This window comes from Sminthopsis crassicaudata, chromosome 5 (genome assembly GCF_048593235.1).
Source record: "Sminthopsis crassicaudata isolate SCR6 chromosome 5, ASM4859323v1, whole genome shotgun sequence".
Taxonomy (NCBI): Eukaryota; Metazoa; Chordata; class Mammalia; order Dasyuromorphia; family Dasyuridae; genus Sminthopsis; species Sminthopsis crassicaudata.
The window spans coordinates 255777124-255797276 of NC_133621.1; the positions used below are offsets into that span (position 1 = coordinate 255777124).

At 33.0% G+C, this 20153-nt stretch overlaps 2 protein-coding genes across 3 annotated transcripts in view; both read left to right on the forward strand.

Moving 5' to 3' along the window:
• LOC141543970 (tenascin-R-like) overlaps positions 1-10741 on the forward strand; it is a 28681-nt gene extending 17940 nt beyond the window's left edge. Inside the window, exon 10 of the mRNA XM_074269627.1 lies at positions 10661-10741. Within this exon, the coding sequence (XP_074125728.1) occupies positions 10661-10741 (81 nt within the window). The remainder of the gene's footprint in view (positions 1-10660) is intronic.
• A 4187-nt stretch (positions 10742-14928) lies between these two features.
• The window catches only part of PTPRQ (protein tyrosine phosphatase receptor type Q), a 246041-nt gene continuing 240816 nt past the window's right edge, over positions 14929-20153 (forward strand). For both annotated transcript variants that reach the window (XM_074270859.1, XM_074270860.1), the window contains exons 1-3: positions 14929-15028; positions 15426-15537; positions 16234-16460. In XM_074270859.1, the coding sequence (XP_074126960.1) occupies positions 14972-15028; positions 15426-15537; positions 16234-16460 (396 nt within the window). In that variant the 5' untranslated portion in view covers positions 14929-14971. The remainder of the gene's footprint in view (positions 15029-15425; positions 15538-16233; positions 16461-20153) is intronic.

Here is a 20153-nt window from a genome sequence, read left to right on the forward strand (position 1 = left end):
CAGCTTCTCTATTGAACGGACCATTTTATAAGGCACACTTCATGTTTTATAAATACCTAGATTTGCATATTGTAAATACAAAGAAAAAATGAAAAAAAAACACAATAAAATATAACTTCAAACAGTCAAAAACCATTATTACTTTTGTAAGATGAAAACAATGATGATGAAGACAGGGATCTTCAGATCTATATCATGCACTCACTGATTTTCTGTAAGCTTTATATGCTAATAGATGATTTTGCTGGGTTTTTCTTTTTTTTGCTATTTTTTAAGAACTTCACCATTCTCCCACTCACCTAGGCTCATAACTTTGGTGTAATTAGTGATTACTTCTTTTTTTTTTTTTTCCTCCCTTATCTCCATATCAAATCACTGGTAAGCCCTGTTTACTTTATCTCTACAATTCAACCATAGTGTTTCCCTTCTCTGTCATATGGTGACCGTTTCTGTTCAGATTTTCTTCACTTCACATCTTGTCTAAGCCTTTATAATGTTATTTTAACTGATTCTACCTCCATTGTTCTCCATGCCACATTACTCAATTTGAGGCTTTCAAATCTATACTCCAAACAGTTGTCAAATTAATATCTTTAAAATGCAATTTGACCATGCCATTCTTTTGGGGAGAAAAGCCTTTAGTGTTTCAAGCACAAACTTTTGAGCCTACTATACAGGGTCCTCTGAATGCTTCAGACTATCTTTACAATCCTCTTTCATATCCATTTTCACATAATACCCATTAGAGGAAACCTGGACTATCAGGTTGGACATTCCAGTGTTTTCTTCCATATATTAATGCCAGCTAGCTCTATGTGTGGGGTGAATTCTGTTTTCCTCTCTGCCTGTCAGAATCTGTCTTTTCCTCATTTCTCTCACAGGTCAGATACTAGTTCTTCCATAAAACATTCCCTGATATTAGCACATCAAATCAAGCCATTGACATTAGTTGTGTGACTGAGCAAGTAACTTTACTGTTTGCTTCAGTTTCCGCATTTGTAGAAGGAAATGACAAACCACTCCAGCATCTTTGTCCAAAAAATTCCAAATGAACTCATAAAGAGTTGAAAGTGATTTAAAAAACCCAAAATAATGAGCTAAAGACAGAAGAGTCAAAGAGAGAGAGAGAGAGAGAAAGAGAGAGAGAGAGAGAGAGAGAGAGAGAGAGAGAGAGAGAGAGAGAGAGAGAGAGAGAGAGAGAGAGAGAGAGAGGGAGGGAGGGGGGGAAGGGAAGGAGAAAGAGAGAGAAGAGAAGAGAAGAGAGAGAAAAGAGAGAGACACACACAGAGAGGCAGAGAGAAAGAGAGAGACATGAGAGGGAGGAAAGATAGAAGAGAGACAAAGAGAGGGAAAGATAGAGAGAGACTGACTCTGACTTAGTTTTAAGGTCTGATGAGGAATTGTGTTTACTGCTAGAAATCCTCAAAAATGCCACTTACCCATCTTTCTCCCCTCAGGAAGTTTTCTCCTTGTGGTTCTCCTTTGTTGAGGCTTTTTTTCTCTCTCTCACTAAGCATAGAGAATACTGAGGATTCATCCCATCAGTCTCTCTGTTGTAAGGATTCAGGGCCTCCTCCTCTCCCCCTTAGCTCCTGATCAAGAATTACAATGTCTGTCATCACCTAAAGAGCAAAACTTCTTTGTCCCAGTTTTTACCTGTGCCAGAAAATAAAACACATTAACCTGAGTACAGTTATTCAAATGGCATAAATATTTGTTTTATTTTTTTCTTTTTAAAAGATTTTTTCTAAAGTATTCATTTTTATGATGGACTTAAATAGCAAAATAAAATGATTATTTCCATATACATCATGGATCAGAACATGATGACTGTACATAAAACTGCAGATCTTATGTACATTCATCTTGCTTTTCTTTTTATGTCTATAAATTTAGCTTGTTAGTTTCAAAGCTGTCCTATTTGACTGTACTTCTTTTTGCTCTTCCTTCTGTACTGCACATTAAAAAAGGATAATGATATAAAGATTTATATATAATGTAGAGCAAAGCCTTTGATTCCAAACTTTCTGGGTTAGTACCTCAGGAGGCATAAATCATTTGTTTTTCTGTGTCTTCTTTTCCTTTTCTTTTCTTCTTCAGGCATAAGGGAAATAGGAATTCAATCTCTAATATTTAGGCTAAAAAGAGAGGCTTTAAATAAAACTTGCTTTAAAGAACAATGAAAAAGCAGTCAGTCCTCCCTCCCTGTCTTTTAGTCTCTACCATGCCCCATCAGACCTTGGCAGACCCTAGCTGGATGCTTCAACCCTAATTACCATCATTTGCAGCAGCAACCCTCAAGGTTCTCAGGGGAATTGCTGTGAATTTCAGTTGAATATTTTTAGCAAGGCTACAGAAAACATCAATATAAGCCTCATGGGAGCATTTGTGACATACTTATCACCTCAAATGATAACATATGTACAAGATATAAGATGTTGTCTAGGTTATCATACCTGTGCTCTGAGGCAGAGATTTAAATAACTTCTTTGTTCCCCTAATTTTGCCATTTCTCCCCTGCTCAAGAGCAATTGTAGTCTATTAATTCTTCTCCTGGTAACTCTTATATTCTTGGCAATAGCATGCAGAGACAAATATCTGCTGGTAATACATATATAATTTTTTAACAAGAGAGAATTTTTAGAAATAATCAGCCCTTCATTTTGCTGAGCCTGCAGGCTGAGAGTTCCAAAGTCAAGTAGCATTTACCAGCAGGATTGAGCCAGGAAATGAATTGAACACCACATGTTTATGTAAGTAATTCTCAGAAGTGACTGGTAGAGTACTGACTTTCTTGCTAAAAAGTCAACAATGAGAACAGAAAGTGCAAATGAATAGGAATATCTTTCACAAAATTACATACACGGAATAGATAGCCAGATGTAATCTAGTCAGAGTATAGACAGGATCACCAGCCCATGTTTTAGATCCTTTAAGAAGCCAGAGTGATGCCAGAAAATGTACTTTGCATTTTATTGCTATTTCATCTCATTTAAATTTTATGGAAATTTGTATTTAAAGGGAGCACTGATTATATGCTGCAGGTAATGGATATTATTTTATTAGTCTACTTAGAGAGAGAAGAGTGGAAAGAAGTGATCCCCATTAGTCAATCAGTAAATATATATTTTTAAAAATTAGTATTTTATTTCCCCCAATTACATGTAAAAACAATTTTAACATTTGTTTTTAAAAATGAGTTCTAAATATTCCCCCATTCCATTGAAAAGTCAAGCAATTTGACATAGGTCATATATGTGTAATCATGCAAAATATAGCTGCATGTTAATCATATTGTAAAAGAAAACATAGACAAAAAAACTCAAGAAAAATAAAGTAAAAATGTGTAATTTCTGGGCTAGCTTTCTTGAGGATCTCTCTGGAGTCTGAGATTGAGCTTGAACTCACTCTCACTGGAGTCTCTCTCCAGTCTGCTTATTTCAAATCCTTCCAGCCCTTATATACCATAGTACAATTACATCACTACAGCATATTGAGCATGTGCCAACTATAAAACCATTACATCACCATACTAAGTACTAAGTATATGAACTAGAGAACCATCATCTCATCAATCACAGAGTTAACACCCTGCTGTATCTTTCCTTCAACTATATTTTTCTCAGAGTTTCCCAATATTTGTGTCTTCTACAAAAATGAATGCTTCAATCAATATATAATCAATTCTCTGGGCATGGAGAGCATTTTTCTTCATCTATCCTTCTTGGCTCATTGTATTGCTGAGAATAGCTAAATCATTTACAGCTGATCATTTTGCAATATTGCTGTCACTTTTTGCACAATACATTTTTACTTTGTATCAGTTCATGGAAGTCTTTACAAATTTTCTGATAGTATTCTAACTCATCATTTCTTATAGCACAAGAACATTCTTTCATAATCGCATAGCATAATTTGTTCAGTACTTCCCCAATTGATAGCTCTTAACTTCTAATTCCCTCCCACTAGAAAAGAGATGCTATAAATATTTCTGAGTGTATGTGTGTGTGTGTCCCCTTATCCCTACTTTAAAAAAAAATCTCTTTATAGATACAGACCAAATAGTGGCACTGATAGGTCAAAGGGTATGCATATTTTTTTCAGTACTTTTGGGCAAAGTTCCAAATTATTCTGAAGAATGGTTGAATCAGTTCATAACTCTACCAACAGTGCATTAATGTCTAATTTGACATTCTCCTTTTCTGTCCTTTTAGCCAATCTAATAGGTACGAGGTAGTACTTTGGGATTGCTTCAATTTGTATTCCTCCAATCAATGACTTAAAGCATCTTCTCATATAGCTTTAGGTAGCTTTGATTGCTTCAACTGAAAGCTGTTCATTACTCTTGCTCATTTATCAAATGGGGAAATTGCTCCTATTTTTAAAAAAAAAATTGACTTAGTTCTCTACATATTCGAAAAATGAGGCCTTTATCGGAAAATCTTGCTTCAAAGGATTTATCTCTATCATTTCCCCTACCCATTTTATTCTACTCTTTCTCTCCCTTTGTCCCTTCTCAAGAGCTATGTTTTTGAGTACTGTCTTCCCTTTTATCACCTCCCTCATCTCTTATCCTTTTTAAATCTTTTTTCATGATGAGTAAGCTAGAATTCTATATCCAATTAAATATCTTTATTCCCACTTTGAGCTAGCTTTTATGAGAGGAAAGTTCATTCACTCTTCCCATCCCCTTTCTACATCTCACATCTTCCTGTTCATTGTCAAAGTTTTTTCTTGCTTCTTCTATGTAAGATAATTTACCCCAGTCTACCCTTGCCTTTTGCTTTCTTCCAGTGAATTCCTCTTTCTTATCCCTTGATTTTATTTTTTAGATATTATTCTTTTATATTAAGCTTACACCTATGCCCTTAACATATTCTAATAATCCTAATAATCAAGAAGGTTTTTTGAGTTACAAGTATCATCTTCCCATGTATGAATGCTAACAGTTTAACTTTATCACTTCCATTTCTTTTTTATCTTTTTAAGCTTCTTTTTAGTCTTATATTTGAAAGTCAAATTTTCTATTCAGCTCTGGTCTTTTCATCAAAAATGCTTGAAAATCCTTTGTGGCATTGAATATACACTTTTCCACCTGAAGGAGTATATTTAGTCTTGCTGGATGGGTGATTTTTTATTGTAATCTTCACTCCTCTGATCTCTAGAATATCACATTCCAAGCCCTCCAATCATTTAATGTAGAAACTGCTTGATCTTGAATTATCTTGTGTGATGGGCCAGAACTTAAAACAAGGTACTAAGTCACTGATAGAGACAATGCTTATGTACTTAGTTCACACCTTTAAAGGAGTTCACACATTAGCTCACACATTCACAACTTTAGAGAGCATATATAAGGAGGAGATTCACAACTTGAGGAGATTCACAAGTCAGGCAGAAATATAAACAAGAAGATCTCAGGGCCAAGCCCACAGAAGCCCACAATCACACTCTTGGAGGTGGAGTCAGTCATTCCAACTTCCACCTTTGTGCTGGCTGGAGACATTTGGAGAGAGATCATGGAACCAAGGAGAAAGATAGGCCTCTAAGAAAGCTAACTGGGCCAAGGAAAAGAGACAAGACTTTGAAGGAGAAAATAAAGGATATGGACTTTAACTCCTGCCTGCATTTGGGATTATTGAACTGAACTAAAACTAAGGCAGCCTCCAGAAGCCCCCCAAGAAACCTGCTCCCAGAGAACATTATAATTTAGAGAAGAGAACATCACAATCTTGATTGGGACTACACAATATTTGAATTGTTTCTTTCTGTCTGCTTGCAGTATTCTGTCCTTGGACTGGGAATTTGGCTATACTATTCTCAGGAGATTTCATTTTGGGAGGTAATAGGTAGATTCTTTCAATTTTTATTTTACCCTCTGGTTCTAGAATATCAAGGCAATTATTTTTTAATTATTAAAGCTTTTTAATTTTCAAAATATATGCTTGGATAATTTTTCAACATTGACCTTGCAAAAGCTTGTGTTATAATTTTCCTCCCTTCTCTCCATGCTTTCCCCTAGATGGTAAGTAATCCAATATATGTTAAACATGTAAAAATATATATTAAATCCAATACATGAATATATATTTATACAATTATCTTGCTGCACAAGACAACTCAAATCAAAAAGGAAAGAAATGAGAAAGAAAATAAAATGCAAGAAAACAACAAAAAGGAAGGAATGTAGTGATCTACACTCAGTTCCTACAGTCCACTCTCTGGATGTTATTGACTCTCTTCATCACAAGACCATTGGAACTGGCCTGGATCATCTCATTGTTGAAAAGAGCCACAATCTATCAGAATTGATCATTGTATCAAGTTGTCGTTTCTGTGTACAGTGATCTCCTAGTTCTGCTCATTTTATTTAACATCAGTTCATGTAAGTCTCTCCAGGCGTCTCTGAAATCATCCTGCTGATAATTTCTTATAAAATAATAATATTCCACAATATTCCTATATCATAACTTATTCAGCCATTCTCCAACTGATGGGCATTCATTCACTCAGTTTCCAATTTCTTGCCATTACAAAAAGGGCTGCCACAAACACTTTTGCACATGAGGGTCCCTTTCCCTCCTTTAAGATTTCTTTGGGATATAAGCCCTATCAGGGCAGTTCTTATGGATAATTTTCTGAAAGATGATGCCTGGGCTCTAAGATCATGGCCTTCAGGAAGTCATAATTTTTAAATGAACTCTTCTGGATCTATTTTCCAAGTCAAATGTTTTTCTGGAGAGATATTTCACATTGTTTTCATTCTTTTGATTTTGTTTTATTGTTTCTTGATTTCTTATAAAGTCATTAGCTTCCATTTGAGTAATTCTAATTTTTAAAGAATTATTTTCTTCAATGAATTTTTGTATCTCCTTTTACATTTGGCCAATTCTACTTTTTAAAGAGCTTTTTTTTTCTTCAATAAATTTTTGTACCTCTTTTTCCATTTGGCAAATTTTGTTTTTAAAGGCATTCTTCTCCTCACTGAAATTTTTTTCTGAACTTTTCACTATTTATTAAAGTAGAAAGTAGGGCTCTGCTTCCCCAATGGGGACCCTTGGTCCCAAGCTTCAGGGGTTTTGTGCAGCTCTTTTCAGAGAAACTCCTTAGGAGGAACTCTGAGTTTATAATCTAAGGAAAGGTGTGTTTACTACTCTCCTGGCCTGTGCTCTTCTCTATGAGTGACCACAAATACCTTTTCTACTCTGGAAATTAGACAAGGGTCCTTCTCCACTGTAGCTAGATAGTGTTTTGTGTGTGTGTGTGTGTGTGTGTGTGTGTGTGTGTGTGTGTGTGTGTGTGTGTGTGTTTTGGTTTAAGATATTAGCAATTAGAAGTTTGAATCATGGATCAAAGAAGAAGCTAAGTAATGATGAGGATCTTAACAAGAATGATGGTTATAATTGGAGAGAAGATGGGTAGGAGAATTTTGGTAAAATAGAAATATAAGGTTTGGGAAGGAATTGAATATGTAATGTGAATGAGAATGAATAAAGGATGACATTTTAATTGTTTAAAAACTTGAACGATTGTAAGGATGAGAATGTACTTAATAGAAAAAAGAAATTTTAGATCAGGGGTATTTGGAAGAATAAGATAATATATTTTTATTTGGTCATAGACTTGAGAAACCTATGGATCATTGAATTTGAAATGTCATGTTCATGATAAATAAGTTTCAGAGCTCAGTGAAGAGAGTAGGCTGAACATTTAGATTTGAGACTTCTCAGCATATCTCTGAAGAAAGAGGGGAGAAATAAAGAGACAGAGGAAAGGAGGAAAAAAGAGAAGCCAGAGAGAAAGAAAGATACAGAGAGACAGAAAAAAAGAGGCAGAGACAGACACACAGACACAAAGAAACAGATACAGAATACTGTTGTGTAAAAACTTATTTTAAAGAATAATATTAATCTCTAGGACCTATGGTATTATTGATAAACATATTATGTCTTTGACAGATAGAATACTCTTTTTTTTTTCAACCAACTAGAGAGACAAATCCAGTGACAGAAAGGGAGAAAAATTGAGACAGAGATAGAGACAGAGAGACTGATAAAGACAGATAGAGACAAAGAGACAGACATAAACGGATAGAGACAAAGACAGAGTGAGAGAGACAGAAAGACAGTCATAGACAAGACACAGAGGCAGAGACAAAGACAAAGATAGAGACAGAGACTGACAGAGATAACCTGAGAGATACAAAAAGAGAAAGACAGGAAAAGACAAATCAGAGAGAGACATACACACAGAGAAAGAGAAACAGACAGGGGCAGAAAGAGAGACAGACAGAGATACAAAGACAGACAGATAAATTGATAAAGAAAAGAGGAGAAGCTAAACTATGGATTATACTTACAGGGAATATGTTGTAGACTAGTGTCATTGTATTGAAGAGTACACATTAGGGAAGAAGGTATGAGAAAAGTGGAGGAAGTCTCTAATATATACTGAGTTGGGGGATTAGATGATAAAACTTGCATTTTAGGAAAATTACTTTGGTGGATGCCTGAAGAATGAAGAAGAGAGGGTAGAAACTTGAGACAGGCAGATTTACCAGCAGGCTGTTGCAATAGTCCAAATGTGAGGTGAAAGTGGAGAGGAAGGAGGTTGTTCAAGAGATTTTGTAAAGGAGAAGTCAACAGGTTTTGGCAACATCTTAGATATAGGGAGTAAGAGATAGAGAGGAGTCCAGGCCTAGAGTGTAAGCCTAAGGGACTGGGAGGGTGGTATTGCCCTCTGCAGTGTTAGGGAAAGTAAGAGAAAGAGTGAGTTTAGGAGGAAAGATGAGTTCTATATTGTACATATGGAGTTTCAGATAGCTACTGGATGTCCAATTTGAGGTGACTAAAAGGCAGCTGGACATATAAGATTAGAGGTCAGTAGAGAGATTGGAACAGGAAAGATAGATTTGAAGGTTTAGTGCCTTGAAACTCTTACCAAAAACTGTTTTTAGAGAGCATTTGAATTTTCCTCCACTGACTTTAAAACCTGTGTCTTAGTTCAGTAAATTGTAGTAGTATCTAGATGTAATATTTTTTTAATTGCTGAGGTGTTAGGAGAAAGAATATTATAAGACTTTTCTCAGTCATCCGTTGCTATGCTAGTTTAAGTTCTGTCTTTGTAAGATGATTTTTACTTATAATTAAAGCCTTCCTATAATCACAGAATCATTCATAATTGCAGAATTTTAAGAATTGGAAGGGACTACAGAGGGCATCAAGTACAATATACACTTGAACAAAAATCCCTTTTGCAACATACCCAATGAGTGTCTGTCTAGCATTTGTTGAGCCTCCCCATTCCTCTTTTTGCATAACTCTAAGATAACTTTAGGAAATAGTTTTCAGTGATTTCCATAATATAATTCAATAAATATTTGTTGAGCGCCTCAGTTGTATCTTAACCTATACAAGACAATGTGAGGGACTCTAAAGAAATATTTGTTATTACCACTGACCTTCAGAATTTTACAGTTTTTAAAGAAAAAAACAAAACATATATGTAAAATGATATGTAAATTAGACTATAAGTCAAGTCAACATGCAAAGGTCACATTGACAATAATAAAGATCTTAAATGTCTAGTTTAAACAATAAATACCTTGGATTTAGTCAAGAAAGGAAGAATCAATGTTAGCTAGTGCTACTAAGGATGCATTTAAGGAGAAAGTAAGACTTCAGAAGGAGACTGAAAGGATTATAACAATTGGATAATCAGAAAAAAAAAACAGAAAGGAGAACAAAGTAAGCTACTCTTCTCATTGTCATTTCTAAAGACTATTGCAGGATGGGACTCTTAGGAAATGTCACTTATGAAATGCATAGTTTTCTTAGGGTTTTTAAATACTTTCCCATACTTTCATCCTTGACTTTGTGTATTAAATTTAAAAAAAAATTTTTAAGAAATTAAATGAAAGTAAGAAAGAAATTTGAAAAGTAAAACATTTCTTCTTTCTGTTTTTTGAGGGTAAATGGGAAATTCTTAAATTTTTTTTTTTTTTTTTTTTTTTGGTGACTGAGGTCTTGCAATTCTTTATGATTGAAAAAATATCTGATGTTTTTCTAGCCAATTAATGTCTACTACTTATTTTTCTCAGATTGTAAATAATATGAATACTGTCATATAGAAACCTATTTTTAAAGAATAATATTAATCTCTAGAACTCATGGTATTATTGATAAACATTTTATGTCTGACAGATGGAGTAATTTTTTTTTCAACAAATGAGATTATTTGTTAAATTTTAATGAGTAAAGCAACAGTACACTGGTTGCTTAGTGAAGTGCAATTAGGATCATTTTCCCAATCATTTAAAATTAATCATCTCTGTTCTAAGAATTATGTTTTAAAATGAGAAATGTACAAATCATTCAAAATTTGCTTTCTTTAATGTTTAGATGTGCTTTAAAAAATTCCACTAATTTTTAAACTGAACTGTTTTTGTTGATTTGAGTTCCTTACCTTAATATCCTATGTACAAATACAAGAAACTACTTTACTATCCCCTATTTCTTGTTTAGCCTTCATTGCTTGACCTGAATTTTAGAACTCCATTCAGAGAATATTAATCAACTCTTGAAGCTAGTCACTTTTCCTATCTTTTTTCATACCATAAGTTCCTCACATTCTACTTATTCCTATCTTTTTTTCATTCCAGAGATGCAAGATAGTTGTTAATGACACTTTCCGAATCAATGGAGTGTTTCGGTACCTGTTTTCTCCTGTACTACCCAAATAGCTTTTCACATAATTGGCAAAATTGTTTCTTTGAAACATTTGGTCTACTACATACAATCTAGAATTTTGAAAAGCATAATAAAAATAAATTGCTTATAAAATCACTTCATTTCCTGTTATACCTTATAATATTTCCATTTTTAATAGCAAAGATGGTTGATCATTTATTGAATCAATAAATATTTATTAAATGTTTACTATGTGTAGGCATTTGTGTACTAGTATGCATCATTCTAGTCATACCATTTTCATCCATGAACTTTCTCTTTCTTTCTGTTAAAAATCAGTGTTTTTGAAGAGTTCAAAAATAATATGGGCTTTATAAATTTTGTTGTTGGTGGAAAGATAATTCAAGTTTTAGAAAATAATTTGAAATAAAAATTTACATGTTTTATAGTTCAAAGTAAATATAAGATACTTCAGGAAAGCAGTTATTTGTCTTTGCATCTTCAATGTCTGGTACAAAATTGCAGAGGTGCCTAATGTTTGTAGGACTGAACCAAATCAGAAGACTGATAAAAGTAAATCTACTGATTTGCTGGTTTTTCTTCCTATAGATTGTGTATCATGTGACAACTAAAAGGGAAATTTTATTTAAACTAATTGCTTATGGAAGCAGAGCTAAAGTGAAAAATCTGACCCCTGGAGTGGAATATGTATTTCAGATGAAGACAGTTAGAGGCATGGATTATAGTGAATCTGTTGAGAAGAAGGTGATTACAAGTAAGTAATTACTTTAAATATTTTTTTTTCATTTATTTTTTGAGAATTTAAGTAGTTAAGTTAAAATATAATACAGTATAATTGCACTGAGAATAAATTATTTTCATTTATTTGAATCATAGCTTAAGAATATATTCAAATGAACTCCTATTTTTTTATTGGTAGTTTAAATAATTTAACTGTATTTGGTACTGATTAGTTTTTGGTCTGATTGTATTTAACCAAAATATGTGTAAAATAATTAACTCACTTGTACTTTTCATTATATGCCTTATCAGTTTTATATAATTTTGACAATACCTGCTCTTCTGATTAAATTGAACTTGATTCTTTTTTCAATGTAAAATATATCTAAAATAATGAACTCATATGTACCTTGTATTGTATGCCTTTTCATTTTACTGTGAAAAAGAAGTCTAATTATCAGGGTTCATCTAGACTCTTTATTACCTGATTAATTATAGATTATAGTTATGATCCTGGAAAAAAAATTAGTATAGTTTTCTTCATATCTAAGTAAATGCGAATAGTATTTACTAGTAGTAATTTTGAAAGCTTATAAGAATTTTTAAAGTATCAATTTAGACTTATAGGTATGCTTCTCTCTGTCTCTCTGTCTCTCTGTCTCTCTGTCTCTCTGTCTCTCTCTCTCTCTCTCTCTCTCTCTCTCTCTCTCTCTCTCTCTCTCTCTCTCTTTCTCTCTTTCTCTCCTCCCACCGCATTCCCAATTGAAGATAATTGGGATTAGATGATTTATACAATCACAAAGCTAGTGTTTCAGGAAGATTTTGAATACAGGTCCTCTTGATTCTAGAGCTAGTGCTCTATCAACTATTCTAGAATCATGTAATTAATAGAGAGCTGGTATTACAACTGGAAAGACTTGGATTCAGTTCCCAGCTCTGATACATTTTGGCTCTGTGATCATAGCAAATAACTTTAATGCTCTAGGCAATGCTCTAAGACTAAAATTTCCAACCTGAATTTTCATCTGAGATTTTCCTCTATCAGTTAAATTGCAAGTTTGTTCTACATTCCTATATAAAAACTACAGGTATATGAATGAAATTCAAAAAATGAAATGAAATTTGACAGAAATATTTAGAGACATTTAGTATCAATAGGTGAACCTCTACACATATGGCAAAGGTCAGCAAAAAAGCAAATGGCTTACATATTAGAGCTTGTTTTTATATTTTATTTTGTTTGTGTGTATCCTTTGCATGTCTTTAAAATATTGTGTTTTTTTTTCCCCAAACAAATTTATATCCAACTTTAAAATGTCAAATAGAACCAGCTGGCATTTGTGGCTTAGCCTTAAAAGCTGTGAATACTTCTGCTGCAACGTTAATGTGGAATCCAACAAAAACCAATTTCACCCACTACAAGATTTGTTTATCAAATAATACATTTGCTAATGAATATTACATTTTTGGAACCATGACTGACCACACAGTTACAAATCTGACTCCTGGTGGCACTTACAATATCACAGTACAGAGAATAAGAGGTGACATTGAAGGATACAGCTCATTTATCCAGGTGGTTGCAGGTTTGTAAATGTTTTCTATAGTTAAATAATCATATCTTGTAGTGTTCATACTTAGAATGATAAGATATTCTAGAACCACTTGAGTATTTGTAGGCTCTTCCAGAAGTTATGAAAAGAAAGAAAGGAAGAAAGAATAAAAGAAAGTAGAAGAAAAAGAAATTAGAAAATGAGGGAGGTAAAGAAAGAGAAAGGGAAGGAGAAAGAGGAAGAAAAAAGAAAGAAAAAATTGGCTTTAGAGGATTGTGGGAATATACATTCACCAGTTCTTGTTTAATATAATAATAATATTATTATTGATGAGACAATTGGGGTTAAATGACTTGCCCAGAATCACACAGTTAGTATGTATTAAGTGTCTGAGGTTGAATTTGAACTCAGGTCCTCTTGATTTCAAGGCTAGTGCACTGTCTACTATACCATCTGGCTGTCCCCAAGCATTAATTTCTTGAGCTCTATCAGTAGCCTCTAATAATACAGGTAAAGGATATTCATTATTTTTAGACTTATTTTTTCCAATAGTTTTAAGCTGAGTTTGCATGAGGTATGTTTTGCAAATACTTGGCTGCAAAACCTCTTTCTCTCATTCTGCATTATCTATTTGGAATCTGTGCTAAGATAAGGCAGAGTAGGAACCTGACTCACTGGTAACCAATCGGAGATGTGTGTGAAAAACTCCCCTCCAGAGTATACAAATCAGTCTAAACAACTGTTCATAAATAAAAATTTAAAGCAAATGTGAAAATGTATAGAGGAAATGGTTTGGGCAGGAAGGTAGAGCCACTCATCACTATTTCATTTCCTAATCAAAATGATAGTTTGTTGTTAAGAGTCTAGAGCTTTAGCTTTCTTTTGGAATGCTCCAATCTGGGTTGGGGGGGTGGGAAGGGAAGGACAGATGTGCATTTTACTTCCTTTCTTGTTATCCTCCCATCTCTAATAAATAACTGAAGAGTCAGATGAACATGCAGTACTTTTAAACATACTCTGTACTATACTGTACTTTACGATCTAATATATTTATACATATCTGTACTTATGTATAAACATAAATATTATATATGCACAAATATTTTTATATATGGATTTAAAAATACAATATTTGAGCTAGAGAGAATAAATTATCAAATACAGTTTAGCAAAAATTAAACTGATCAGATTGAGGAAATTTTCCAGGAAGAGCTATATTATATATTTCTATACTATATGATAGTCATTCTCAAGAAATATTTAATTGATATAAACAGCTAAAGAGATAAGTTAATGTGAGTGGGTAGTTAGTTGCTGATAGAATTCTCTTGAAATATTTAACATTGTTTTATAATTCTTAATCATTTTAAAATAAAAAAAGATGTTCTTTGAAATTTGTGTTTTTATTATAAGAACCTGAAAGACCAGAAAAACTTAAAGCCTTCAATATTTCAACACACTCCTTTTCTTTGCACTGGAGAATGCCTTCTGGACATGTGGAAAGGTATCATGTGGTTCTTGTTCCTGATGGTGGCGTTGTTGCAATCAGAGATCTTGGCCATGGGGAGTATCAGGTATAGTTCTCATTGAGACAGTTTGTTTAAATGTGATACTAACGGGAAAATTCTTTGTGAAACTGATAAACTATGAAAACTCACTTCTTAAGTTTATGTTGTTGTTGGTTGTTAGTATAGGACAAAGATAAAATTATCAATGCCAAATTTTTTAGCATAAATTTCCACATTGAAGGATTGTTACCTTAACAACAGCTAGTGTATCTTTCTTTCTCTTTTCTTTAAGTCTACCATAAACCTCCGGCCAGTCATCCAAGGGTTCATGAATAGTTTAACAAAGTAAGGGCAGTGCTATTGAGTAATACATGCTCATTAATTGTGTACTTGCCAGGAAGATCTGTCCTTAAATCATTAATGCAGGCAACATTTCCCTGTAAAGCCATCAATGTAATTCTACAGTCTGAAAAATGTAATAATGATGGCTTTTCTTATAATATTTGTCTTACTTTTTTTTGGATCTTCAGAGACACAGGTATTGCATTAAAATGTTTAACTGTGAGGGTTGGAGAATGGGCTAGCTGTAAATTCTCAAGAATTCTTATTGAAAGCTTCTTTCCAGTAGCAGTAAAGTCGGCAGTTTTGTAGAATTTATGTGAGGCAGAGATATTGGCATATTAATTGATGTATTACTGCATTTTATATATATATGTAATACATACCTAGGTATATATTTATATTTCAAATATATATTTCTGTTTTAAAGTAAATTACCTGTTATTTATTGATATACTGTAACAAACTTTTATGTAATATAGTGCATTTTAGGAATGCTTTTAGGAATAATAGATTTTTTTTTAGTTCTCTTACATTTTCTTTCTTCCTTGAAAGAGTTTTGCCTTTGTCTTTGATTTCTCCTTGATACTATATAGGCTGATGTCTCAAATGCTGTTCCTGGGACAAGGTACAATGTAACTATTTCTTCAGTTTCTGCTACTACATTTGGTACCCCTGTTAGTAAAATGGTGACAACAAATGTGACCAGTGAGTATAATGCACATTCTATATGTATATTTTGATTTTTATAGATATGTTTTAAAATTATTTTCGTAATAATTTTAGATACTCCAAACCTTTACTTAATTTTTTAGTTGTTGCTGAAAGTGTTTACCTACACATTACATGCATGAAAATAAAAATTTTAAGGAAAGGTTCTCATTGAGGAGAAAATAAAAATGATCAAACAGCAATTTTGAACCCAACTTGGATTATGATGATCATTCTTTAATGTGGAAAGAATGAAAATAGCTATTTTATATCTGCTGATGAATTTGAGAATCTGAAACAGGTAGAGTTATACATATAACATTTCTCAGCAAGGACTAGCAAGTAAAAAATTATAATAATATTAATAGTAATAATAATGTGCTTTTAGTTTTAGTTTTCATTTCTTACATTAAGAATGATTTTTAAATGACTTGGCATTAAATGTTGTTTGGTCTATGAAGTTTTTTTTAATGTTCCATTTTTTACATTCTTAGAAAAGAATGTTGCTGGTATTCCCCAAAGCATTTAATCATTTTTTAAAGCATACTGCTAAGGAGAGCTGTTTCACATTGAGTCCATTAGTCTCCAGAAACTTCAAAGGTCTAGGTTGAAAATATCTTTTCTTCCTTATGAACTGTGGAAATACTCAAATTGTTTCTTGACATTTTAATTAAAGGTATTTTGTTTTTACAGATCCAGGGCCTCCCGTGTTCCTTGCAGGTGAAAGAGTAGGATCTGCTGGAATCCTTCTTTCTTGGAATACACCACCAAAACCAAATGGAAGGATTAAATCATACATCGTTAAATATAAGGAAGTTTGCCCATGGATGCAAACCACTTATACACAAGTTAGAGCAAAACCAGATAGTTTGGAAGTGCTTCTTACTAATCTTAATCCTGGAACAACTTATGAAATTAAGGTAAGTGTGAAAGGCTTTCTTAAATTAAGTACTTGTTTAGTATTATGTTAATTAAAAGTAAAGAAACAATTTATTTGAATTCTGGCTAAAGATAACCACATACATTATGCAGAAATTTAGGGAAAATAATAAAAATAATTGCTTCATTCTGTTTTTTCTTTTTTTCTTTTTTTTTTTTTTTTTTGCTTCTGGAACTTTAGTGAGAATATATAGTTATATTTTTAGGTTGAGTAAATTTTTTTTCTATTCTTATAAGTAATGTATTAAAGCAAAATATAAAGTTTTCCCCTCTAGTTACTGATGTGAAAAACAAATTACTTTGCAAGTAAAAAAATAAGTCTGGTTCAATAGAAAGCATACTGAGTTTACAATCAGAGAGTTCAAATCTTGGTTTTGCCATTTACTATTGATGTAAGCTTAGACAGACAACTTCTTTTCCTGAAGACTCATGTTCACGAGTTCAAATCAGGCCTCAGACACTAATTGTGTGACCTTGGGCAAATCATTTAACCCTGTTTGTCTCAGTTTCTTCATCTGTAAAATGAGTTGGAGAAGAAAATGACTACTTCCTTGTCTGTCAAGATAACCCAAATGGGGTCATAAAGTGTTGAATATAATTAAAATGACTGAACTAAAACAATCAATTCTCTAAAGTTCCTTTGTAAAAATTCAATTAATTAATTTTAATTTTCCTTTTTTATAAAACTACTGCTCTCACTTCCCAGTTACAAGGCCTGTTCACAAAATAACAAACAATAGAAAAAAGTAGGTAAATGAAACAGACACATTTCATAGCATATAACTCTTCCTTCTGCAATCGTTGCTCCACTCCAGCTAGCTCAGAAAGGGCTGTATCATCATTACTCCTCTAGCATCATGATCAATTATTTCATTGATATGATTTTTTCAGGTTCTTTATATGAGGTAACTATCTTCAGGGTTATATTCTTTACTCTTCTGTGATATGAGGAAGATTATCAAAATGGTGGCATGGGGATAAAATTCTGGGACTGGAATGAGAAAGACTTGAGTTCAAATATTGCCTCAGACCTTGCTATCTAAGGGAATCTGGGCAAGTCACTTAACATCTATCACTATCAGTTCCCTCACCAGTAAAAGAGGATACCATATTATATATAACAGCAACAACAACAGTTACTAATATTTACATAGTGCGACCAAACACTGAGCTATGTGATTTACATTTATTTTCTCATTTGATCCCTACAACAACCCCAGGAGGGAATTGATGTTAATATCCCCATTTTGTAGATGAAAAAACTGAGGCATTGTTATGAGAATCTAAGTAAGTCAAATGAGAAAATGTTTGTAAAGCAATTATCACAGTCCCTGGCAATTAGTAGGTTTTATTCTTTCCTAATATTATTTATACAAATTCAAGTTTCTCAATTTATGTTCAAAATTTGCATATATATACCTTTTAAAGATCATTACATTGCTGAATTAAAGATGACAACTTGCACTGAGATTGCATGTAACAATGATTAATGTTAATTGGGAAAAATATTATTTTTGTCATTATGAACCACAGAACTCAATCAAGAGCTCCTCAGAGTAAGGATTTTCAATTGCTTTGATATTGGTGCTGCTCTTCATCTTTGAATCATGTGTGATTCTTCAAGATGCCTTGGATCATCCTGTCTATGGCAAATATACTGAAGTGGTTTTCCATTTCTTTCTCCATGGGATTAAGACAAATACAGTGGCTTGCCCAAGGTCATCTAGATAATAAGTGGATTTTTTAAGGCTGCATTTGAACACAGGTTTTTCTGACTCCAGAGTCACTGCTATATCCACTGAATCATTTAATTGCCTATATTCATTGTTACTAGTCATAAAATAAATGTGAATTAGATTTTATTAGGGACTAGATCTGTGCTTTCATTAGTTTAGGGAACTCCCAAATGAGGAAATTCCTCCTACCTGTACATATTGTTACATCTTATGCAACTTGTTAGAGTTGTCTATAACAAAGCTTCTTAATCGATCACTTGCCCATATGGAGTCATATAACTGAATTTGGGAATCGTGAAATTATGATTTAATATAAGAAATGTTTGGTTTGTATACCTATTTATATAACTAAATACCTGGGGGGGAGGGTCACAAAAATGTCCCAGATAAAAAGTGTTTCAAGTGGAAAATGTTTAAGAATTCCTGGTCTTAGAGCATTAAGATGCTAAGCACTTTTGTTATTTGTGTTTTTTTTTAATTCAATAGTATTTTATTTTTCCAGTTACATGTAAAGATAGTTTTCAACATTCATTTTTGTAAGATTTTGAATTGCAATTTTTTTTTCTTTATCCCTCCCTTATCTTCCTTCTCCTTAAGATACCAACCAATCTGATACAGGTTATGCATGTATAATCATTTTAAACCTATTTCCATATTAGTTAGGTTGTGAAAGAAATATCAGAATAAAATGAAAAAAAAAAGAAAAAGAAAACCAAAAAAGAGAACTAAAAATAGTATGTTTTATCCATATTCAGTCTCTTTAGCTCTCTCTCTCTCTCTTTGGATATAGGTGACATTTTCCATCCCAATTCATTGTGAATTGTCATGGATCACTGCATTGCTGAGAACAGCTAAGACTGTCATAGTTGATCATCACATAATCTTGCTGTTACTATGTAAAATGTTCTCCTGGTTCTGTTCCCTTCACTCCGGCATCAGTTCAGATAAATCTTTCCAAGCTATTCTGAAGTAGAGGATAAACATTTTTAATATAATTGCAGAGCCTTAACTTGAAATACAGTGTAACTTGTTCTGAAACTGGTCCTCTTCCTACTATTTCAAACTGCCTCTGCAATATTCTAATTTTTGTTCTAGGGAAGCCTATACTTTTATAAAGCTGCATATAATTAAAGATTCATAGGCCAAAAAACAAACAAACCATTTCCCCCCCTTTTTGTATGACAGATGAAATATGCTTAGCATGGTCCTTCTAAGGGAGGTTGCTCTAGATAATAAACACAGTCTAAATTCTTTCATGGATATTCTCAGCAGCTAATCTAAAGAAGCGCTGCTGACAGAATGGGGAGTCAGCCATCAGAAACTTTCTCCTTAGTCAGGCTGACAAGGCTTCTCAATACAGCTTCTTGCATTTCTTAACTCAAAGTTCTTGGGCACCCTTGATTCTACCTTTGAATTTCAGAACCTCATCATCTTTTCATTTTTTTCACATAAGTATCAGCCACTGACTTCCAATGGCAATGCTTGGTGTTGCACATTTCTGTTCTTGAAATATTTTAATATTAAATTATAGAAGAATGTACAATGACAGAAGAACTAGTTCAGTATAATGGATAGAGAGCTAGCTTTAGAGACAGGAAGATATGGATTTAAATGCCATCTCTGACACTTACTGAACATGGGATTCTTGAAAAAACCATTGACAACACTATGAGACTACAGATTGAAAAGAAGGTGTCAATTTGGGAATCTGCAATGACAGAGAATATACCTCACTTTCAGCTTCCCATATTAATGAGATTACAGATCTAGTCCTTCCCAAAATTATATGGGAGACAAGTGTGATATACCTTGAACTTGAATTGTAGAAGTCTCATGCCTAAGGTTGGCTTTATTTTTTATTCATTGCAAAATTGTGAGTGTTGGAAGAACCAAAAACAAAAACTTGGTATTTTTGTGATTTGGATTTCACTTTTTTTA